Source organism: Amphiura filiformis, chromosome 17 (genome assembly GCF_039555335.1).
Source record: "Amphiura filiformis chromosome 17, Afil_fr2py, whole genome shotgun sequence".
Taxonomy (NCBI): Eukaryota; Metazoa; Echinodermata; class Ophiuroidea; order Amphilepidida; family Amphiuridae; genus Amphiura; species Amphiura filiformis.
The window spans coordinates 6,048,587-6,074,395 of record NC_092644.1 but is presented as its reverse complement, the minus strand read 5'-3'; the positions used below and the strand labels follow the sequence as shown (position 1 = coordinate 6,074,395).

At 37.5% G+C, this 25,809-nt stretch overlaps 1 protein-coding gene across 2 annotated transcripts in view; it reads left to right on the top strand.

Moving 5' to 3' along the window:
• The window catches only part of LOC140136860 (uncharacterized), a 38,859-nt gene extending 15,770 nt beyond the window's left edge, over positions 1-23,089 (top strand). The window contains exons 3-7 of one of the 2 annotated variants that reach the window (XR_011856774.1): positions 12,966-13,084; positions 14,486-14,560; positions 16,405-16,554; positions 20,662-22,270; positions 22,312-23,089. Coding sequence is in view for 1 of the 2 variants with exons in the window: in XM_072158461.1 (XP_072014562.1) it covers positions 12,966-13,084; positions 14,486-14,560; positions 16,405-16,554; positions 20,662-21,042 (725 nt within the window). In the remaining variant the exon portion in view is untranslated. Of the gene's footprint in view, positions 1-12,965; positions 13,085-14,485; positions 14,561-16,404; positions 16,555-20,661 lie in introns of both variants that reach the window. The other variant, XM_072158461.1, reaches the window with a different exon arrangement.
• Positions 23,090-25,809: the final 2,720 nt, after the last annotated feature.

Below are 25,809 nucleotides of genomic sequence, written 5' to 3'. Positions count from 1 at the left end.
AAGCTATGCATTGTGGTAATAATTCACAAATAGTAAAGGTCACAATAAATCGGAAGCTGAGAGTCGAACAAATTTATCAATGAAAATCCAGCGTCATTGGGTCAACAATTTTCCCAATGCTGATTGGTTGCTTGCATCACTGTCAGTGATCTGTACATGCACAGTACGGAATGATTTTTCCTTTGGGTAAAATACACTGTGACCCAGTGTAAATGTAACTTTTTTGGGTTGGAAGCTAAGAAATTACATTTCGTACGGTTGAAAAAGTCACAGATACGCTGGAAGTGGAAGGCGATGTTTACGCTGACCAGAAGTGAATGCTTGGTGGAACTGGTCAGCGTATAGCCATAGAGTGCTAGAAATAGGCTATGTGTGGTCATGCGGTAGGAGTATAGGGAAACTATATGTGGAATTTTTATCGCTGTTACCGTAAGTTTACGCTGGGTGTAACTCAAAATGTGAAAACGACTAAAGATTGGTACAGGTTGATGCAGCAGCAGCACATTGCTTTAAGTTTGATGTATACTCCACTTCGCAAGAAGCTGTGATGAAAAAAAATAATTCGCAACTTCGCGCGAAGGCATTGTTGTATACTTCATCAAAATATCGCTGAGTATCGCGAAGAATTGTTGCCTGCCCTGTGCTTCCTTATAGAAACTTCGCTGGCCTACCCCCCAAAAGTTGAACCAAATCCAACTCTCCGCGAAGCGAAGAAACCTGCTCGTAAAATTTCAGCTCAAATTTCTTCTCGGCCTGCGAAATCGTGGTCGCTAAGTGGAGTATACATCGGACTTTAAGGTACACTGATGGCAGCGCCAATGATGAAAATAAATCCAGCAACACTGAACAGACTTATACCAGACTTGAGTATTGCTTATAACCTTGACCTTGACCTTATGAAGGATCCTTGTAGTCTACTACCAGCTTTAGATTGTTTCCTCATATTTTGATTGGGGTCTTGATTTAAAGGGAACACAAGTCTGTGCAGTTTATTTGGTAAATTAGGTTGAGATTGCTCTGATTATAGGCGTCAGTGAAAATAAGTATAGGCCAAGTAAATAAGGAAACGTTCCTATTTGTCATTGCATGATAAAATATAAAGAAGACTGAATGATTTAGTGATGTAAAAAATAATGATGTAACATTAAACGCCGATGTTTCGTACAAGAGTACTTTATCAAAGTGACAAAATGGAGAATGTCCAGTGCGGTAAACTAAATAGGAGAAATGCGTTATTAAAGGGGGTAAAGTGAAACATGCAAATTAAAGCGGCGTAAGCATTCGGCCGCAGACAATCACTAGATTAACGAAATGCGTAGAAGGAGGAAGAGAGAGTGACGAATTAAGAACAGAAAGAAACTGAACGAAAGAAAAGAAAGAATATGATGATGAAGATGATGAATATATGCCTCGTCATAGATGTTTTTTACAGGGTTCCTACATGTAAGTAGGCCTTTTTGTAGGGTGGTGGATGTGGACATAAATAACTGCCAACGTGCAAAAAATCCAATATTTCTCAAGAAGAACACAAATACCACATGGAAAAAGTGGGTCATTGGGTACTTGACATTTGGAAAGGGGGGTCATTGGGTAGCAGTAAATAAGAAAAGGGGGTCATTAAGTATGTAAAGGGCATTGTTAGCGGTGGCCATCAAACTTCCACGAATGACGATGGTGCAGGAGTGTTCAAAATGAAGCCCCAATGCACCTTTTTTTCCGATGCATACATCGTTACTGTGCAGTTTCATGTGTAGTCTCAGTCCCAGCTGGTTTGTGCTCCTCCATCACTAAACAGACTGTCTGGCGACAACCTTAAAATGACAATCGCTGGACAATTGGCTATGAAACCATGTGACTGCAGAATTAGGACATGACTTGTGTACATGCATGTAGAAGTTATGATAAACATTATACCGCCCAGATTTGTACATTTGTAGCTAACCACAAGCGCAAAAATTAGGTATAAATCAAAATGTAAGGTAGAATCATATGGTAGAATTCATGTAACAATGTATACATGCATTTCCAAAGCTTCCACGCTTGCCCCCCCCCCCCTATTGAAAATCTTCCGGAGCCTCTGCTGAATCTGCATTTGAAGTGTTTTGAGCTAGCGATATTTAGCATAATCACAGATTTTCAATTGATGACCGCATGGCATTTCACAAGTATGACTTGCACATAGGTGTAAAGGTTTGATATCGCTGATTATTGTGGTGCCGATTTGATATCGGTATGCCTGCTGTCAAACACCCAATCTCTTCTAGCTATTTTAGGACAAATCTGAAGTTGAATTGAAGGATGTAATTACAGATCTTGTTGTGTTTTAACTTAACCAGTTAAAAGGTTATCAAAAGATCATCTGAAGGTGAAAATCCCCTCAGCCCCTGGCTGGCTTGGCCCCTGGCTTGCTTGGGAGAATTCTTTAAGAGTAAAGGCTGGGAGAAATGACCATAAAGTGTTATGCAAGACGTCAAAAGTTTCCAAAACATGTACATATGTAGACTTACATGTATGGCAGTGCTTATACACTTATAATCAATTTGATTATACTGAGCACCTTGCATCGCCACGCCTTTATCCCCCCCCCCTGTAATTTTGTTGATAACCTGTACTGGGGTGTGCACAAGGGGAGTCAGAAAATTGGGCAAAAACAGATATTTTGCTTGTGTTTCCAATATGATGGAAGTTCAAAGACCACATGGCAGAGATGTAGACTTGAGTCGTGTGACTTGGACTCGAGTCTGACTCAAGTCACTTTTTTGGGGACTTGGGACTTGACTTGCAACTTTTGCAAAATGACTTGACTTACTTGTGACTTAGACAAAATGACTTGGACTTGGACTTGGACTTGGACTTGAAAAAATTGACTTGTTACCAAGGCAAGTCTGATGTTACTTTCCTGTAAATGGAAATTTATGGATAGAATTTATGAATATTAATAGGCCTACAATTACATTAATGAATTATCCGCTGGCGAGCCTTGTGTCCGGCATAACCTGAACTGGAAATAAATAAATACATAAATAAATAGTGCGCTCAATCAGCGACACAGGCTCGGCGTGGGAAGTATGTCGGGTTGAAAACTCGGAGTCCTGTCCCAGCAAACACAAAACTGGTGAATAGACTTGTAGTGACTTGTGACAAGTTGTGACTTACTTGCGACTTGACTTGTGATTTGATGACTTGTGACTTGACTTGACTTGCAACTTTTTCAAAATGACTTGACTTACTTGGGACTTGGACAAAAGGACTTGTGACTTGGACTTGACTTGCAAAAAATGACTTGTTGACATCTCTGCCACATGGATGATATTAATTGTTGTCACGATCATGATTTTAATGTACATTGTCAACGTTCATTTATTGAAAAAAATGACAGGTACAGATGAAGCATCATTGCCAATAACAATAATAATTGTGAGGCAGGCAGGCTAGCTGGCATCATCCATTTTGTTTTTGTCATTCAATTGATCATTTCTGCCTGTCAGCTAATGCATGTTACACACTCCTAACCCTAACGTGATTGAAACTCGCTAAAACTCGCTATGAAAACCACTGCGTGTGAATGTATTCCATGTGGTGCGATGATGTAATCAGCCAAAGTCATACCCACAGAATCGCAGGCCAGCGAAACCCCTGTGGCTACAGATCGGTGATCCTCATTGAGTCTGTGTGGCATGCGAGGGGTCCGAGGTTCTAATCCGGGGGGGGGGGGGTACCAAGTGACTTCTTTGTTCATATTCTCTCCTTTTTCATTTCTTTTTCATTTCTTTTTCCCCTTCCGATAGCAAAAAAACCCCATGGATTGGGTTAGGGGTAACCAAATATAGGGCCTTTTACTTTCAGTTCTCTAGATACATTTCATATTGAATTTTTGCCTTTATTTTGAGTCAATTTTACATATGTGACACGATCTGGTCCATGGGGGCCAAAGGCGGCAAATTTGAAACTGAGATAAAGGTCAAAATATGAAGTAAAAAACAATAAAGTACATAAGAAAATAGACATCAAAAAACTTCATAACTTTAGAACCAAGTATGCTATAGACCTTTGGTGTTTTCAGTAAATGATTAACCTATTGTATGTGTATAAATGTAATAATTACAATAACTCAAACTTTTTTCAAAAATGCCTCCTTTGGCCCCCATGGACCAGATCGTGTCACATATGCCTTTGCATCCCAACACCAGTCCTACAATGTGTATTTTCTTTGCTATATATTGCATTGTGTTCTAATAAAAATTAATAATATCAAGAGTTGATAACAATCATTTTCAATACCAGTACACTTTTCATGTTATCAAAATAAACATGTGTCCCAATTCTTTTTTTATAGGGAATATACTACTGTATATTTACATAACAAAAATAATGAAATTTTACTATTCAAAAAAAATTGTCTTGAATGTCTGAATGACTCTGAAGATATTGTGCTGCCAATAATGTTGTTGACTTGACAGGAGCAATAACCTCTGTAGACACAAACATTTTGCTTTTCAGTGTCAGCGACCTCTTTGCAAGCGATAAACAAACAAAAGCATAACAAATTAGTCAAATGTAGGGGGAAAACCCAGCCAAGATAAGAAGATGCGTGGCATATGGCCAATTTCCTATCATACATTCCATTCTCAGAATTGTGAGGATGAATCGACTACTTCATTAGACTGACACATATGACCCAGATATACTCTGATAAGGTAGAACTGTCTCACACACACAGGACAATGGGTGTGAGATGGGGGGGGGGGGATGGATGATCGAATTATTCTAAGCCCGGATTCTAAGGCAAAAAAAAATAACGGTTTGTCTCAAAGCTCACAAGTAGTTTGAAAACAAATGCAAAATGCGATTTTTTTTTTTTTTTTTTTTTTTTTTTTTTTTTAAATTTATTCTATTCCCGACTTTTTTATGGTATTTTGAGGAAAAATCTAATTTTCGCCAAATTTTTCCGGAAAAACTTGAAAAAAAAAAATTTTGAAAAAAAAAAAAAAATCTGCATTTCTTTTAATTCAAATCTCACAATTTTACAAATGCGCGTGTGAGCTTTGAGACAAACCCTTTTTTTTGGCCTAATTGCTGTTTCTCAATGTTATTTATCCATTTGCCAACAAATCAAGGAGTTTGTTGTTTATCTTTTTCAAAATAATAAATAATTGAAATTAAAAAATAATTTGTTAAAGTAGTATTTCATGATCCCAGCATCTTCTTTTGTGACATGTTTCAGTAGATATCCATGAAAAAATCATATTCCTAAAATTTCAGTTGATTCCGATTTTGCAATACACGATTATATTATGTATATTACACTAATTTGACAATATTTTTGCTAAACGAATTAATCTGCAAGAAGTTTATGTACATAAACGATATGTAGCCATAGGTTTCCAGTGGTTTAAAAATGTCAACTATTTTTGTGAAATGTGGGGGATGAGGCTGTGGATCATGAAATGCCCCTTTAAATGGAAAATATCTCTTAGTAGTATTTGAAAGAATGAATAATAGATTTTCACAGATCTATAAAACATAGTTTGTAAGTCCCCATTCTGGAAAAAAAAACACATTGGGAGTATAATGTATGGTGCAACTAACAGCATTGATCATGTGTCACATGGTATTGGGTTAATAATGTGTCACTTATATCAAAACTAATGACACCAGTCATATTTCATTACTTGTCAACATTGAACATAATATACTACAACTTGGAACAAAAATAGCGAGTTTGTACATACATGTATAGTTGTTGGCAGTAAGCGTAGCCAGTGGGGGGGGGGCAGGGGCGTTGGTGAAAAAAATTGGGTTAACAAATTTTTACTATTTTTACCCAGGGTAACAGAAGAAAGGGGAGAATTGTAAAAAAATGAAGAAAAATTGTGAATTATAGTTTATACATAAAAATTTGTTGTGTTTTTTTGTTGGTACTGCCTATTATCCTTTTTTTTTTACTTTTTTCCTTCTTTTTTTTTTCTCTTCACTTCAAACGATGCAAAAAAAGTTTGGGTCACCAAATCACAACTTCCGTTGGTAAAAAATATTTCCGTCGGTACATTTACAAGTTAATTGTGCCCCTCCGGTTCCAAAATCCTGGCTACGTACGCCACTGGTTGTTGGCAGGAATTAAATGAAAATGGTGTAAAAGATAACAGAATAAAGTTATTTTCTCACAACATTTGATTGCTTATTGAGAGAGGAAACTTTCATCCAGTTTTATGGGAATAGCGTCTTGACCAAGTTGATTATTCTTGTACTTAATTCCATGCAAAAGGTGATGGGGAAAAATAACCTGTTTTATGGGCGAATGGACTTTCCGCCAGTTTCCGGTAGGGTCGGTCAGGATTTTTTTTTATAATTTTTTTCTGGATGCTAAATTGACCCTAAAATAGGACTACAAACTTGAAAAATTTTGCAAATATTTGATTTTTTTCAAAATATTTCCGTCAAAATCAATACATTTTAGCCAAAAAATCAGCTGATTTTACATGTTTTAGCAAAACTAAAAAAAAGAAGAAAATTCTCCCAAAATGCAAAATCTTGGTCGGTACCTGTAAAACATGGTTGTTCATAACTTCTTGTAAACAAACCCGAAGAAAATGATGATAAATACACCTCAATGGCTTCATGCTACTACATTGTAGCACTTCTCAAATTGACAGACAAATTCTCTTGTCGTCTGCTTCCTGTTGGGGCTTGACATTACTAATGAATGACTCCCATCCCACCCACCCATTCACAATGATTCACATAGCTGTCCCTGTCTTGCTAAGATCACGCAGACGACACCATGCCTAGAAGCATATTAAAATAATATCAGTTGTGGTGGATTTCTGAGGAAATACTAGACAATTGTCAATACCAAGAAAGACACATGATCACATTGCAGCAATTCCATAAGGTTGCCAAAAAGAAAAATGTTGTATGCGATTTTTAAAGTTCAGTTGGTATTAAAAGTAGTAACAAGTTTAACAACATACCAACAACAAAACAGACATACAGTGATTCATGATCACTTGGGCCCATGCAACCAGGTTTCTTGAAATCATGTTTGGGGGTTCAGGGGTTCAGAGCAAGAAAGGCATATCTGCAATAGCTGCCAGGTGGCTCTAAACCCCTGATTCATTCATTGTCTGCAGTTTTTTAATTAAGGAAATATGGATAAGCTGGTAGTTTTTGCCACTTTTTCTGTGAAATTTGAGGGTAAATTTGAGTTTACATAAACAGCTAGGTGAATACTGAATATATATATTGATTGATTTTCGTCTGTACCTTAATAAGTACTCGCTATCCCCCCCGCCCCACATTTTCAACCTTGTTACAGCCCTGCCTGCATTTGTGACGTTGCATATTTAATTAGAAATTTAGTGCTGAAGATTAATTAAAATGATCCGTTGTGATGCCCTCGTTTAAATGTTCTGCTGACTTTGCAGACGAAGCAATGCCCTAAAAATATCTACATTTGAAAAAAAGCTTCCCTTTTTTTCTTCAGAAAGTTATTGTCTTATACTAGCCATGGAACACAAGAGACATGCTAAATCAATGTTTGCTCCTAATGTTCTAGGAGGCAGACATGTATTCTCAGCACAGTCAACCTACACTCGGTCAGTGACACTAAGGCGTCTGCCGTTCGCCGACAATGCACACTTAATAATACTATGTTCATTTCAAACGCTTCTCTACAAGCGTACATCCTGCCTCCAATTGCAAAAAAAATGCCCAAAAATGACGCAGTCGCTAACACAGACAAGGTGGGTTGATACAAAATGTGTTACGTGTAGTCAAGCATGATTTTATCATTAAATTTTGTTATCGTTTTTTCAGGTTTTGTTTCTGGATGGTTTTATACAACCCCTGGAGTAAAAAAGTGAAATATTTGGATGTGATCATGTTGACTGGCACCAAAGTGCTAAATGGCTCCGTGCCAAAACACTCACTATACACCAATCCGAGAAGCGTTTACTGTATTTGGCCCTCTATTGACGGCAACACAGATGTACCAGAGCGGAGATTTAATTAAGTAATTCAATACTCATGATTGTGTATTGAATATCACTGTTGTGTACAATTCCGGGTACAATTCTGTATAGCACACAATAAAGAATGGATGGAGCCCCCGACCTCGGGACACCGCAGTTTTACATCGGGGACACCGCAGTAATGGCGAAGTCGGATAGGTGTATATCCTGTAGTAAATTGAAAATAATTTTATAGCAAATTATGAAATTGTCAAGATGTTCCTGTGAAAGGTGGCTGGGTGAACGACATATTGTACATCTTGCATCTATTGTTCATGTTCGTTCACAAAAACATTTGAGGGTGGGAGTCTCGGGAATCTTTGTGGCACCATTGAGCACCTCGGATGGGGGAGAATTTGACGAGATATTTTAAGGATATTATTATAGTACTCGCACACCTGCCATTTCTCAGCAAAATAAAAGAATGCGTTCAATTTGTCAAATGAATTTTTTTTTTAAAGGTACGATATAGATGATACTATAAATAATGAATACTATCATGATCAAGCCTCAAAATAAGCAGATCTGGACCAGGAGACACATTTGGAAAAAGCAGCTCCTGGTCCTGAGATTTATCTAGTGAACCAGGAGCCATTTTAAAGAGCTATAAAGAGTCATTTAAATTTCAAACCTGCTTTAACTACCACGCTCTATTTAAAACAAAATGTAGAGTCTGGCTCATATGATTTTGGTGTGGACCAGGAGCCAAAATGTTATGACCATTGGGTAAATGGCTCCTGGGTGCCTGGTTATTTTGAAGCTTGATCAGGATGGTATGAACTAGAAGTGAACATGTGCACATATAATGGACTTGAACTCAAAAAAATCTTATTTCAATACATTGTACATGTACAAGTGCATGTTTTTCAAGCAAGGAAACATACAAACACAGTTTGCTAACCCACATTCTCAGCTTGATAAGACTTGCAGTTGCACCATAGACTGTAGCTACAGTCTACATGTATGGTTGCACAAGAGTGTTCTCTACAATGATATTTGCAAGATAAGTACAGCCTTTGACTCAAATTCCTTGCCTCTGTGTGTCTTGATATTTCAAATATGATAAGCCTTTATAATTCATTGTTTAATTCAATTGTTACCAGATTTTTTTCTCATCAAAGTCTATTGTCCATATTTCTCAAAATAGTCTCACTCTCTGGCCTACTTAAAATAAAAAGTTGTTTCTGGTAACATGCTCTGAAAATATTGGGACAGAAGGATACATGGAAGGAAAAAAAAAATTATTTCATGGAAAAATTTTATACGCACAAACTGAAATTCCAACCCAATTTTACAGTCGAATCTAGCCAAATGTGGTATGACTCGGGTCTCACAAAAAGCTCTTCTCATACCTGAGTACTGACCAATATAATTTAGTAACTAGGCTTATATTATTATCCCTTATGTGACATACATCATACTACACGTTACACCAATATGTACACGTATTTAGAGCTTGCAATTTCCAAACATACGTATCATACTCCTGTGCGTCTATTTGAAATCAATCTCATGTGAGCTCTAGGATTTTATAAGCAAGTATTCAGGCCTATATATTTAATTTCAACTGTATTTCTTAATGACAGTCGACAGAAAGTTGCAGGGAAAAATTAAATAAATGTGATTTCCAACAACTTCATATCAGAATTTTGACACGGACGACTATTGAAAAATTTTATTTTTCCCCAAGTAGCATGAAAAATTCTTGCAGCACCAAAAAAACCTGCAAAAAACAGGGAGGGGGATCATGAATTCATTTTATTTTGGCCCTACATGTATTGTCTACATATAACTATTACCAAGTTCAACATGAATACAAAGAGACATATAATTAGTAACATGACTATTCCCCAACACATGAATGAGGCTTGAATGGTTCACTTGACTCCTAATTCTTGCAATATCTGCCAATGATAGACACAAAACCGACTCAACCGAGCACTAAGCAAGCAGCTAGGCGGCATTCACAGTGGTCAGTCAGTCAGTTGGTTACTATTAGCAGCCTGCTTCGTTAGCTTTAATTGGCTAGACAAGCTCTAGTCTAGACTACCAACATCCTTCAGGTCAGACTAAATAAATCCAATAAATGGTTCGGAAAATCTAGTATAAGCAGTGCATGAGCCATGCAATCAGCCAGCCTGGTTACACACATGCAAGCCAAGCTGCCATGCATAATAGGATTGCAAAAATCCACTTTTCAGAATAAAGATGCTCAATAAGGTCCAAATTATAGGCTAAACTAAAGTGTATGTTTGGCCTCAATTGACCAACCCAAATTTTGAAATTTTACTGTACAAAAGAATACTGACCCTAATTTCTGAAAATCCAGAAACACTTTTTTTCACAGTCTATATTTTTGCATTCTAGTTGACCAAATATACATATTTTAAAACAAAATTTATTGCTTAAAACCTGCTTTATCATGAAAATTAAGCACCACAATAGCATATTAATATTGCAAGTTGAACATTATTTAGACAATTACCGGTTTATTTAACCAGTTGGAGATTTTACTTTAAAATGTTAAAAGGTAATCAACCTTTTTTTTTTTTCAAACCAAGTGAGGCAAAACATACACTTTCTTTCTTTCTTTTTTTTTTTTTTTTTTTGCCTTAAGAAAAAGTAACAAAGGGACCACTTTTTATGCTGAACTATATTTTCCATGCTGGGCCCATTAATTCCATTTCTTGGGGTATATAGTCCAGTGTTTGAGAATTGTGGTGCATCAAATGAAGTATTCTGGTTCAAAAATGGCTCAATATTAATTTCAAAAAATTGTGTGTAAGTAGAGAAATTAGCTAATTAGCTACATGTATTTGAAAGGAGCTTCAAATTTGTCAAAACTGTTGTTTTACTCATTTTTTCATTTTGATTTTTTAAATTTTTAATTTCTAAAATACCTCATCTTATTGACTTATTCTTAAACAATTGAAATGTTGACACTTTTGCTGGGATCACTGAATGGGCCCTTTAAAGATGTGTGCACAAAGACTAAAAGTTTTGGAGTTGGTACCAGTGTCCAGTGTCAAATATTCAAAAAACAACCAAAAGTTTGACATTTTAATTGTACTGTTGTCTGAACCAAGATGTCAAAAGGCTGCTATGACTTGTGTATACTATTACTAGTATTAAACTTGTAGTACTACACCACCGTTGGTATTTACTACGACACAGACACACCCTCTTTGATTGGTGCTGACTGCCCTCAGCTTGACCCTGACTCACTTATTTATAACCATGTGTGTGCGTTGGCAATTAGCGATGATTAGAGGAAGCAATTAGGACGGTCTCAAATGAACTCCAACAGATAACTCCATCCCAGCTATCCTGTACTGGCATCTGTCTCGGTCTACCATGCGTGCCGGCATTCATCAGACTTCCAATTCTTTTCTCTCCTACCAAAAGATGAATCCTGGTATCTGGTTCCATCTAATGCAACATTATATAGGCCAAGAAAAACATTTTTTGTTTGCCCTTTCCCGACCGACTGAAAAATCACGAAAATCTTGGGTTGTGTTTTTATTTATTTAAATTTTTTTCCTTTTATAACCTAAGTTAAGGGTAGACGAGGTACTGTTGGTCGCAGCAACCTAAAAATCGATTTTCATTATCTAGATCAATATATTATTGAAAATTAACACCTTGATGCTTTGCAAAAGTTCATTCTACAAATCGTATACTTTGCAAACTTGCTTAATTTATTGTTAAAATGAGTTATGTATGTTTTACAAAAGTGTTGTTGTTTCAGACCTCTGTACAACGTAACTCAAGAACCGCAGCACCTATAAAAGTATATCTGTGATATTTTAATTCTTCTACACGCTCGCTATGAATTGAGCAATGCAGTTTTTGCCAAAGCTCACTACCATTCGTAAGATGCTGTGAACTACATGTACCAAATCACAACAGTTTAAAATAATTAATAACTTTAAGTTCAATTATTCTTTCATTTCATGTTATTTTCCATTTATAGGAAATTGAATTAAAACTTCCTAAATTGTGATCATTTTCATTCAGAAATTGTTAAATTTGACAAAGATTTTGAAGTAAATTTGTCCCTCTCAGTGAGGTCTTAAGAACCAAAGAGTATGACATGTTTGCATGTCGCTTATGGAGGGCAAATAGCGTACATGATTTCGCTATGTGCCCGCTAAACTTAGCTTCAAAGTGTAGTTTGCATTCTGTGTGCAGTGGGCAAACCTTTATTTGAAACTGAAAGATTTGGAGCTCTTGCTGATAAATGCTGGATATTTTCCCTCCATGAGCAACAAACCAAGATGGCGCTGTAATATATACAATTATGCGGAGCTTACAAATTTAATGTCGGAATCAACTGAAATGTTAAAGATAAGCTTTATTCATGGGTATCTTTTGAACCATACCCTAAAAAGAGGATCCTAAATTCACAGAATCCCCTTTTAATTAAGAACCATTTTTAAATCGATTACACTAGCTAACATATCCACTGTTGGTAACCCACGCTTACGAAAGGGTGGGTTTGAGAGATCCACAAAATGCTTAAAGGGTGGGTTTGAAAAATTTCTGGTTAAAATGTGTGTCCAAATATAAAGGGTGGTCACTGATAAAAAGGGTGGGTTTAGAAGTCAACAATTGCAATCTCAAAGCTTACATTAATTTCCAATTGAATGACACTAAATGAAACAAAAAACAACAACATTGAAATCCCATTCTGTAGTGTTTGGTCATCTAAAACTTCAATATGTTATTCTCTTTGGATGTAAATCTGCACCTCCTGGACCACCATAACCACTTTTTTATGATTAGTAACCACGCTTAGAAAGGGTGGGTTTCTGAGTTTTGGTATAAAGGGTATAAAATAAAAAGGGTGAGTTTGAAATAAAAAGGGTGGGTTTGTATCACCACTGCCAACTATGATATCTACATGTATTAACTTTGTTTATTCTTTTTTTGTTCATTCTTTTTTCTTACATGCAGGTCAGTTAGACATCCCTCTATCCGATGAAGGCTTAATGCAAGCAGATCTACTAGGCAAATATCTACGCAATGATAAGTTCACCAGTATCTATGCTAGTGATCTAAAACGTGCCTACCAGGTAAGATACTATGCTTGTTTAACCCCATGAGAACTATCTGCCGATTGGTCAAAAAGAAGTTTTCATTATCAATTGGACCAATCAGCAATATTGTTACAATAATTTCACTTCGCAAATAAATTGGTGTGAATTGTTTGCAAAGCTCTGATTCTGATTGGTGATTAAAGAGAAGATATAATGTAATTGACCAATCAGAGGCAATGTTACATCGGCAGGTAGTGCTTAGGGGGTTAATGCAAGCAGATCTACTGGGCAAATATCTACTCAATGATAAGTTCACCAGTATCTATGCTGGTCCATCAAAATTAACCAAAATTACACACAGGATTACTTCAATACTTTACTCTAAACACACGTCAGTAGCCAAGCAGTTGTCCAACTGACACAACCGCAAAATGCACTGATATGGAACAGCTTCCTGGACCACATTCACAGCCCAATAATTGGCACCCAGCACAAGAAATCTGATTGGCAGAATGCAGTAGAGGTCATTGACCCTTGGACAAGACACCAAGAAATTGACTTCAAGATGTTGAAGAGTACAGAATCTGCAAGCAGACTTTCTGAAACCATAATCAGCCAATAGATGACTGATGTGTGTGGTTGTTGAACCTATAATGTTGCTGCAGCCAATGAGATAGAACCAAAGAGTATCAACTCTGCCATGTTTGTGTGTCTGCTCCTTGGGGGCCAAAGGAGGCAGTTTAGACAATTGAGTTACTCCAATTAATACCCCATACTAGAGACCAAAGTTTTCCATTTACTAAAAGGCAAATTCTGTTTTGTGCAGTGCAATACCAGTTTCCAACAGTTTTCATATTGCAAAATTGCACCTTCAACATAGACAGACCTTTATTGTTAGCATGAATTTGTAGTGTTTGTAGTGTTTAATGTAAAGCAAAGCTGAAATCAGAGTTAAGCAGCTCAAATTCCTTGGTCATATCCTCTGAAAGGATGGTTTTGAGAACCTAGTATTGACAGGAAGGATAGAAGGCACAAGGAGCAGAGGCAGGAAGAGAGTGATGTGGTTATCAAATCTGAAAGACTGGATAAAAGAAAGGGGAGCTGAACATAAAGCGACAGAGCTTCTGGAAATGGCTTATAACAGAGAATTGTGGCATGACATGATCGCCAACGTCTTAGGATATGGCACCTAGAGAGAGAGAGAGTCTGACAAAGTCTTCTCCAAGCAGTTGTGATATAAATTGGTTTTCCACCAAAACACTGAATTTTGTTTTCTTTACCGTTAAAATGGAAAACTTTAAGTCTCTACCCAATACAAACATTAGGCTATCATATACTGAAAACACCAAAGATCTAGCATACTTGGTGCTTAAGTTCTGAAGTTTTGTGATGTGTATTTTCTTATGTAGTTTATTTGTTTTTTTTTGCCTTTGACAGACTGCAGAGGCCATAGTGAAACATAGTGCTTCGACTCAACCTGCCATTATAGCTGATGCAAGATTAAGAGAAAGGGTAAGTCTGGATTGGATTGGGTTGGGTGCGAGCAATATTGTCACAAACCGCTGGCGGAAGTATCCTGCGCCTTCTCGAGCCACTACTGGGACTCGAACCCATGACCCTGGGGTTAAAAGGCGAGCATGCTCGTGTATAGACCAAAAGATGACTTCCCCGTCAAGTCAAGTCAAGTTAATCCATTTCTGGAAATAACATGCACAAGAGATCTATAATACTAACGCACTTATACCTCCGTGACAATATAATAGTCATTCTTATGTTCTCAGAATCTTCCTTCCTATACTTTGTACAGATTTAGTCAAATATAATCCACACTTGGACTATTTTTTCCAACAATTTTTAACCTAAATTAATTTTTGACCATCAATTACATTTTTGACCAAAAATCACATTTTGACCCCCAAAAATGGCATTTTGTCCAAGAAAAGATTCTAAAAACATAATAATGATAAATTGGATGGGTTTTTTTTCCACCCAGTACAAAATATTTGACTCGACTACGCCTTGTCCGATATTTGAAAACTCATAGCTCAGGTTCAAACCATCCAATTTTATATCACACCTGGACATTAATTTATTATGGCAAAGCTCCAAAACTCCGTCAACACCTGTTACCAGATCATATGATCATTGATCCTCATCTGCGGCACTCTATTAGATCTGTCGACCAAGCATCTGGTCAGCGACCAATCTGGTCAGCGACCAGAGATCATTCCTTCCATCCTCAGCTCACCTATGGAATGCTCTACCTGGTCCATGTACTTCCAACCAGAATCGACTGAGCTCCAAGTGGACGATTACCAACTATCCTCGCCCCAGCCCATCAGCACTACCATCAGACCTGCCAACTGTCACGGGACAGTCCTGCATTCCAAAGTTCAAAACCCTGAAAATGCGGGACGTCCCGCATTCCTGTTTTGCCGTCCATTAATAAAAAGATACACCTTCCGAAAGAAGTGCGAAAAACGATGTCAGAAACCATCTTGTAGGCCTCTTCTTTTGTACCAATAGAGCTAAATTGTTAACTAAACACCTTCAGAAGACATAGCATGTGTAGCAGTTAGATAGTTAATGAAAAATATTAATGTGCAGGCCCCATCCGGTGCAGAAGAAATTGTGTCCCTCATTCTGACTTCCATGTATTTAGTTTTGCACATTTAGTCAGGACCACGACACTCTGGCGCTTGTTGGAAGACAGGAGTACAGCAGACAGTCCACATGTACAGAGTGTCTTATCTCATACTCATAGTATAAAATCTCTGATTTAGTTTAGCAGTCATGTTAGCTCATTCCATAAGGTTTTAGATTCCGGCGCAACATTATGGCGATGCAAGTTTGAGCCCCCCCCCCGTATTGAAAGTTTGTTAAACAAAAGGTCAAGGTGATTCATGCTGATTACCTAATCACAACAATCCGGTTACGTTTACCACTGTGTCTATGTATCTCTCTATGGTTGGCCGAGCGGAACGGGGCCACAACTCATAATCGCAAGATTGCGCATAATCGGAAGATTGCGGGTTAGAGCCCCAGCGACGCCATTGTGATGTGCCCTTGAGTAAGGCACTTTATCTCGATTACTCCTCTCCACCCAGGTGTATGGGTAACGGCATTCTTAAATGCTGGAAAGGTAACAGACACGCTGTGGAGGAGGTGTAGCGATCCCTCTATAGCAACATTACATGGAGGAGTCTGGCCCAATCACGTATGAAAGAGAGATGGGCACTCCGATCACTATTTATACAGGATCATCTCCTTTACCTTTATGTGTATTCTTGAAAGTTATTTTGCATTGGCTTTGTGTAGATTTATATCCTTTATCCATTTTGCCCTGTTTGTACTAGAACTTTGGTGTATTAGAAGGTGAACCATCTCAGAGACTTATAAACTACAAGAGAGAAGCCGAGAGTAGACTCCAGGCAGCAGACAAGCAATCACCTGGTAACAGATCACCTATGTCATTTACTCCTGAAGGAGCCGAGACAATTTACGAGGTAAAATCACAGAATTGGGCTAGTCCAGTTGAAATCCACACTACCCTTGTGGAAGATTTTGGAAATGTCTTCCACAGGGGGAGTATGTTTTTCAAATGTAATTGGTTAGAGTTAATCATTTTGAAACCCATACTCCCCCTGTATTATGGCTTTACCTATATCTTCCACAACTGGAGTGAGTATTTCAAATGGAAGTTACTTTTAAATTGTCTATTCTATTTGAAACATATACTCTCTCTGTGGAAGACTTTAGCTAAATCTTCCACAGGGGTAGTGTGGATTTTAAATGGAATAGCCCATTGTAAGTAAGCAGAGAACCCGGACTCTCTATACCGCCGTCTGCAATAGCGTCGTCTGCTATGTGGAGAAAATTGGGGGTATTTTGGTCCTTGCAGACGGTCCTTGCAAACGGAAACAATTCTGCATCTCAAGGCTTATCTTACCTTGCCCTTTTATTTTATCACAATTTCTTTTGCAACAATTTCAATATTTAGATAAAAAAAATTCTGCTGCACAATATAAATACAAATGTTGCTGACACTCTCAAGCCATGCAAAATGTAATCCGGCTCTGTTCCCCGGAGGATAAAAAATGCTAGGTTATAATGTTCTTGCGTCAAACTTGGTGGATATTTATTCAAAATAGAAATTGCTAATGCTTAAAGGAATTCTGATATGCATAGTGGTCCCCAAGAGGATCAAAATTGCTTACAGGTATCCGAATTCTTTTTTAAAGTATTGTCTTTAACAAGCAATTGAAAGCTGGAAGAGATTTTGATGTTAGATAAGTGATAATGTTGAAAACTTCACATTTAAAGTATCGTCTTTAACGAGCAATTGAAAGCTTGAAGAGATTTTGATGTTAGATAAGTGATAATGCTAAAAACTTTCACATAGAGATATCCAATTGATGTTCGATAACATGGGTTATGTTGACAACTGTGCATAGTTGGACATAATCCACGATAAACTGTTTGTGACAGCACATCCTCTCCGATATGTTGCCATTGACCAGGTTTGTTTTGGTTACAGATCTTAATCAATTTTCCTCACCGTTATTGTTAATTTCCTTAGCTTTCTAGACCAATCAGTGTTGAAATATAGTCTGCTTGGAAGATGCGGCTCAAAGTGGAACATAGGGCTATTCCATCTAAAATCCACACTACCCCTTTTGGAAGATTTCAGGAAGTATCTTCCACTTGCAAATGGAATAAGCACATTAGTCAGCTCTGTTTGAAACTCATCCTCCCTCTGTTGAAGATTCAGGTTGAATCGTTCTCGGAGGGTGTAAGAGATTCAAATGGAGCTGCCTAATGTGTTCATTCCATTTGAATTCCTACTCTCCCTGTGGAAGATACTTCCGAAATATTCCACAGGGGTAGTGTGGATTTTAAATGGAATACCCCATTGCCACGTACCTGGCGTCCATGTTGCAGTCGAGCTGTCACAAGTGCTAACAATTACCAGGGTTAAAAACAAGGTGGCGTACGTGCAGGGTTGGCGATTTTCTTCATTTTTAAAGAAAATATCTCAGAACTTGGGACTTTTTTTGATGTTGAAGCCTATTACCAGCACACAGAACAGTAATGAATCACAGACTTGGAGCTTGTGGTACTGGTTGTCTTGACATAAGAAATGTGACCACTTCTGTCAGCTACCGCATGACCAATATGATCACTAGTACTTCAATAATAAGGCCTTATACGGCATGCCATTCTGCTGAAGTGACTCATGGGCGCATGTGTTAGAGGTCTACTATTACTAAGAAGGGATACAGCAAGTCTCATGGTGGTTTTAGACAATTATTAGGAATAGTCACAGGTCAAATTAGGTAGCCCTCAAGTTAGGGTCGATCCTTCATGTAATTATTTCGTGTAATCTAATCCTAACTCTAACCCTAATCCTAACCCTAAGCCTAATCCTAATCATAACCCTAATCCTAACCCTAACCCTAATCCTAACCCTAAACTAACCCTAACCCTAATTTCGTGTAAAATTACATGAAGGAATAACCCCAAGTTAGCTGTACTACTTTACACCCAGGTCCCCCCTCCATAGAGAGCAGATTATCCCCCCCCCAGTTTCAAGCTCAAGTGCAGCACCTATACACCAATACGGAAACTGGTGCAGTACCCCCCCCCCCTGCCCAGTGACATTACCATGTATGTTGTGGTATTCAAATGCAACACTTTAATGTGGTACAAGATTAGGATGCTACTTTGCTGAACATGTTCATCAGGGCAAGTCTCATTGGTGGTTTTAGACAATTATTAGGAATAGTCACAGGTCAAATTAGGTAGCCCTCAAGTTAGCTGTACTACTTTACACCCAGGTCCCCCCTCCATAGAGAGCAGATTACCCCCCCAGTTTCAAGCTCAACTGCAGCACCTATTATACACCAGTACGGAAACTGGTGCAGTACCCCCCTGCCCAGTGACATTACCATGTATGTTGTGGTATTCAAATGTAACACTTTAATGTGGTACAAGATTAGGATGCTACTTACTGAACATGTTCATCAGGGCAGTGTATTTGAAAACTAACTCTCTCCACGCAGATGTCGACTGCAGACGACAAGTTTCAAATTTTTGTTTAAATTCAGACATTTCAAAGCTGTAAATTTCCATGACCGTATTTGGAATTGGCATTAAAAATGCATAAAAATTAGTACAAACAAGCCCAGTATTGATAGAGTGGTTCTTAAAATAGCTCTTGATATTCTGAGAAAGTATCTTAAAACTTGGGCTTTTTATGTTGAAGCGTCTGGCTAGCACGCAGAGTATTAAATACAAAAATCATACTTCTAATCCAATAAAACAGCACTTGCTGTTGATGTTTCGAAATCGATCAGATTTCCCTTTTCAACACTGATGTTGTGACGACCTTCTGTTTACCACTAGTTGCTTAGCAACATGTTTGCCAGGTGGTTTATCCTTCAGAAGATCGTCAAATACCTGAGTGAGAGAACACCTGAATAAGACTGATGACACCAACTCGATCAAAATTACTTATGAGCAAGAAAAGGATTGGAAAAATATCATTCTTTAGACACTTTAAGGGGGTACTATACCTCTGCCCAAGTTTGTGCCTATTTTTGCATTTTTCTCAAAAATTATAGCACATTGGTGACAAGTAAGATATGTATATTATAGGGGCAAGGACTACAACTTCTGCACTGGAAATTTTATTTCAGCACAGACAACAGTTGTGGAGTTACAGTCAAAAATGAGGGAAAACCAATATTTGATCAATAAATCAATAACTACTTGCCTTGAGTTGCTGAATTTTCAGTGCAGTAGTTGTAGTCTTTGTCCCTATATATAATATACATATCTTACCTGACACCAATGCGCTATAATTTTTGAGAAAAATGCAAAATAGGCACAAAATTGGCCAGGGGTGTAGTACCCCCTTAATATAATCTGTATGCCTTCTTCGAGTCAGTAGAGTAAGATCAAATTATGTGATTTTCTCAAAAATTGACAGGAATCTGTTATGCTACTAGTAGGATTCCTGGCATCATTTCCTTTCTGAAAATGTATACTTTTATATACTTATCATCCTTATTTTTAGAGATACACCTTTAGACATATTAGCGACTTCCTACTTATGATATTCCAGTGTTAGCATGTATGAATTGGATTAAATCTTACACTTTACAATGTATACTACAAATATATCTTTCAAAATTAGGCTTTGCATTAAAAAAAACCCAATGCATTAAGGTGGTACTACACCCCTGGCCAATTTTGTGCCTATTTTTGCATTTTTCTCAAATATATAGCGCATTGGTGACAAGTAAGATATATATATTATAGGGGCAAGGACTACAACTACTACACTGGACATTTTATTTCAGCACAGACAAAAGTTGTGGAGTTACAGTCAAAAATGAGGGAAAACCAATATTTGATCAATAAATCAATAACTACTTACTTGCCTTGAGTTGCTGAATTTCCAGTGCAGAAGTTGTAGTCCTTGCCCCTATAATATACATATCTTACTTGTCACTAATCCGCTATAATTTTTGAGAAATAAGGAAAAACATATTCAACACAATTGCAGCTATATAGATGTCAATAATTTGCTTCCGGTTTGTTCCCCACAGGTTAAGGACCGTGCAATCCAATTCTTTGAAGATCTATGCAAACAATTCTTAAATAGTGTAGAACTTAATTCTCAACAGCCAAGAAAAGCAAGAAGAATGTCACCACCTAGCGATGAGAAATCACCGACAGGAAGTTGTACCTCAGAGTCGTCAGTGGAACCCCTCGCCGTGGACATTTGTTCAACTCCCGATGATTCAGTAGGTCCAAGTGGAACCACTCTTTTTTATGCACAGACGGGTCTCAAACAGACTCTGGCTATCCGTCACCGGAAGGTACCGGTTACGAGTATAACCCAGAGAAAGCTTTTAAAGTGGCTGCTTCCCTGGAGGTCAAAGGTCACAAAGATGGTGCCAAGAAATCACCCACTTCTCAGCGAATAAAAGATGCAATATGGGGCGTGAAGAAAACCTCAAAACAGCAACAGGGTAAAGGGAAAGACTCTGATCAAGCCGGGGTAGTGGTGCTAGCTAAAGAACTAGAGACACGGACTCGATTACAATGTGACGATACAGAGAGTGCAAATATTCTGGTAGCGGCTCATGGTGCTTGGATACGGGAGTTGATTCGTTATTTTGTTAACGACCTGGAGTGTTCCATACCGGGAGGGAAGCACATGGCCAACCGCATGAGCTACAATACCGGCATGAGTAAATTCTTAGTTGATCTGTCCAACGACATACCTCAGATTGAGTGTATCTATATGCACAAGAAGGAGCATTTGAAAGACTTACAAGTGCATCTTCGAGAATCGCCATGAATTGTGCTAATTTTGGAAGAAAAGTGTTCTTTTTTTGAAACTGGTATTATTATCTTGCTCCTCTCTGGACAGTAATTTAAGAAGCTGATTGTTGAATGCCATGGAAACGCTAGTTGACAGTAATAGACTGTCACTAAAGCTGAATGGGCTATTCCATTTGAAATCCACACCACCCCTGTGGAAGATTTTGGAAATATGTTCCACAGAGGGAGTTTGAATTTCAAATAGAATCAGAAAATAAGTGGTGATATTCGCGTACAGTTATTTTCGTGATTTGTAGTGAGAGACACATTTTTGCGAAATGTTATTATTTTCGCGATTGCCCAGTCCTCCCCTATACTTGTAATACATTATTGCATATATTCGGAGCTGTAATCGCGAAATTCACGAAAATAAAACCATCGCGAAAATTACCACTTATACAGTACCTTCCATTGGGACTTGAATCTGAATTAGGCATGTCCATGGTATTCAGCAGGAAAGCCAGATGATGTAATCAAATCAAATTTGTTCATTACAAAAGAATATATATTTTAAGTTTGGGATCCAACATTTCAAGCTGCATTCAGAGTTATTTTATACAAATATTGTTTGCCCTGCTCCATGAATTGATCAAATATTGCATTTTCTGCAATAAATGCCGGGGAGAGGGTGTATTTTCAAATGGGGGCGTTTATTAGATGTGAATTTTGGACGAAAAAATTGTTTGATGCAAGCTTCAATTGGCAAAATACAGATCATTGTGATCGCAAATTACTTCGGTATCCGCCACTTCAACGATCATCATGTGCCCAATAAATGCTAGTTTGAAGGTTGCCTACATGATATGGCGTGGAAATTTCTGCATTTTGGTCACTTTTACATTTTTTTAAATGTGGGGGGCATTTGTTAGGGAGAATACAGTAAGGCTAAATATTTGCATTTGATGGTAAAAGCTTATGCTTTTTCATGAAATAGGTCAATCAATTCCTTCCTGAAGTACCCACCAGCCTCTCACTATACTTTGATCAGCTCGTAATCGGCGGAAATTGTTAGGTTTTTACCACTACGCCGAAAAGTAGACCGACGTTAAAAGTGATACATTTGACCTGTATGGTCTATATTTTGAGTGTTAAAGAAAGTAGACTAAGTATATGACTTCAATTAATAGTCTGTGATGCTTCTGGCGAGATGTCACAAGACAATTCTCAAAATAAAATATATTAATATTAATCCGCGATGTTATAAGGCCCGTCGATTACGAGCTGATCAAAGTATAGGATCCACAACATGCTCATCTATCAGGCCACAGTTCTTTAACCCCAATACAGTTACACATTCATTGAATGACCTTTGAAAATTTGAGTACAAAAACTCATACTCTGCAACTTGAGGTCAAATTTTGCGAAGGATTGTTTAATTGAGGTTATTGGACTATGCCATTGAGATGAGGCTATTGTCCATAGTGTCTCATGAAAGACCCTAAATAGTACAGGGATGTCCAAGAGACACTTCTTTTAATGAAGCGATCTCCGTTTCGCTGCTATACAATTGAATGAATAATCCGTAGTGCTGCCATGAACTAAGGGACCGTTCACAAACACTTGTAAGGGGCTTTACAGACCTCAAAAATGTCAGGGGCCCCCTTTTTGACATGAAAATTATGGGTCAACCCCATAGAAAAGCATATAAACTGGGCCCCCCTTAGGAGGGTCAAAAATTTCAGCCCCCCCCCGCCATTGTTTTTTGCTTCAGGCCCCCCTTAACAAGTGTTTGTGTCGGGGTGATCGGTCCCTAAATTCTCCACAGGCTTTACTCTCATACACAATTTAACAAATAATCAATAGAAGTTGTAAGGCACATGTGACATGCCCGTATGGAATCGGGGTTAAGAATTATAAATTGCGGAGTTAACAAGCTTCATTTAAATTAAAGTAAGATTTGTGAAACTCTGAAAACATGCATTAATGTAATTATTTCTAGGTGTGTGTAATATGTGACCCGGCAGCACAAATGAGCCGTAAATTCCCTAAATTGTATTCTGAGTTACGGTGTAAAATGTGTACGTAGGTCATATTCATCGGTAATTTTAGCTGGCCCGACATCCGTTTCATTTTGATTGTCAAAACTAATCAATAATCCTATTGTTGAAGTGGATAATAAGCTTCTACCTTAGATGGCTATAGAACTTTTAATAGCTCTGGTCTTTGTTTGCTTTTGCTAAATCCTGTTCAAGTGGTGGGTTACCAGGCATTGTATTTTGTACAGGTATGCATAACCAACAATTAACAATGAGAGAACTTTCTTAAACCTCGTTGACTTGGGGATGATTTGAAATGACCGCCAATTATGACTGTTTGATATTTATTGCCAGCAATGTGGAAAAAGAGACACATGTAAAAACATAAAAAGCTATAACTTTGTTGAAGGAGCAAAGTTTAACAAACCATAACCCCGCTTCTGGATATCGTTTGAAGTCAAATGATATACCATTTTTAAGTTCATGATGTTTATTTTTAAACACGAAATAAAACAAAATTGACGGGGAGGAATTTACGGCTCATTCGCCGTGGACGGTCACATATTTTTAATTTCACTGTGGCGTTTATTTGATATATTTTCAAGTTCAAACAAACAATTGCCGGTACTCCATACTGCAAAATAAGCTAAAAATAAGTGCCAGCGCTATTCAAAATTCTAATCCAACCGGTGCGGGCAAAACAGAGATCGCTTTAGACACAATCAGTATTTGTATTGAATAATGATGGAGTTGGATGTCCCTGTTTTTAAGGTCTTTGCTCTCATAGTGCTGTCTGCTAGCACAAATTTTTTAGCAGGACTTCTAAATTGGAGAAGGAACCACAGTATTTCTTGACACAAAAATGCGATGTTTCCAATTCATTTATCGTGGGGGGTGGGGGTGGTCTATTATTTTATTTACTAGTAAGCTTTGTCAACATGCAAAAGGATGGGATGGAGGGATCTCTGACTGAGTGGGGCTTTAATATGTGACATGATCAAGGGGAATGAGTCGCATGTCGGCCCTGGTCGAAAATGATTTTTACACATGTCTCAAAAGGGGACATTTAGAGCTTTCAGAAACTAAAAACCCCATGTTGATACAACTTTTGTTTGTGAAGTTACGTCAATTTATCAATCCCTGAAAACAATATAAACCAAAAGAATTTTAACACTTTCTTTGCCAATATCTCAAAATCAATATTAGCGACATCTGACTCATTTCCCTTACGGGTATACGAGGTATCGTTGGTCGAAGCAGCCCAAAAAAATGAATTTCATTATCTGAATCAATATATTATTGAAAAATAACACTTTGGTGTTTTGCAAAAGTTCATTCTACAAATCATATACTTTGAAAACTTGCTTAATTTATTGTTGTTAATGAGTTATGTAAGTTTTACAAAAGTGTTGTTGTTTCAGCCCTCTTTACATCATAACTCAAGAACCACAGGACCTACAAAAGTATATCTGTGATATTTGAATTCTTCTACACGCTCGCTATGAATTGAGCAATGCAATTTTTGCTAAAGCTCACTACTATTCGCAAGATGCTGTGAACTACTTTTTTTCTGCTGCTTCGACCAACAATACATCGTATAACCTTAATCATGTCACATTTGAGAAATGGTCTAAGGCTAAACAAGAAATATCCATGGATCAATTGGCATGCATTGTGACATTTTTTAGTGTTTGCAAACATTTCATCTTACTGGCATTTTATTAGAGAAATAAAAACAAAAATACTAGGAGATGTAACATAAAAGGTGTGTACCATATTCTTGCATTTTCTCAAAACAGCATTTTATAGTAAAGTTGTATCCTGTCTATTTCACTCGACCCAGGCCGGTGTTTAAAAAGTTCAGAATTAAACATTTTCATGACAATATATGGAATCGGCATGAAAAATGCATCAAAATGAGTACAAACAAGCCCACTATTATAATTGGTTAAGTGGTTCTTGAGATAGCTCTAGATATTTTTGAGAAGTAGAATTTATTTCTGCGCATTTTGACACCTCATTTGATACTATAGCCCAGAAAACAATAAAACACCGGTCAATTTAATGTAGTGAGGTCCAGATTTGAAAGTTGCACTTGCAACAATACAAAAACACTCACGATATCATTACACAAATTTCCTTCCATAGTACTGAATACAAATCAATAGAATTTACTGCAACTTTCAAATCTTGGGTTACATTGATTTAAATGTATGCTGTGACGTCAATATTTAGTCAATTGCTACAAATGAGGTGTGAAAATGTGCAGAAATAAATCCTGCTTCCAATGCATTTTACAGATGTGTTAATACAATCGCCCGTTTTTGAATGGCCATTATTTAAGGGGGGTTATTACTTTTTTTGAGATGTTTATATGAAGATATGAAAGGT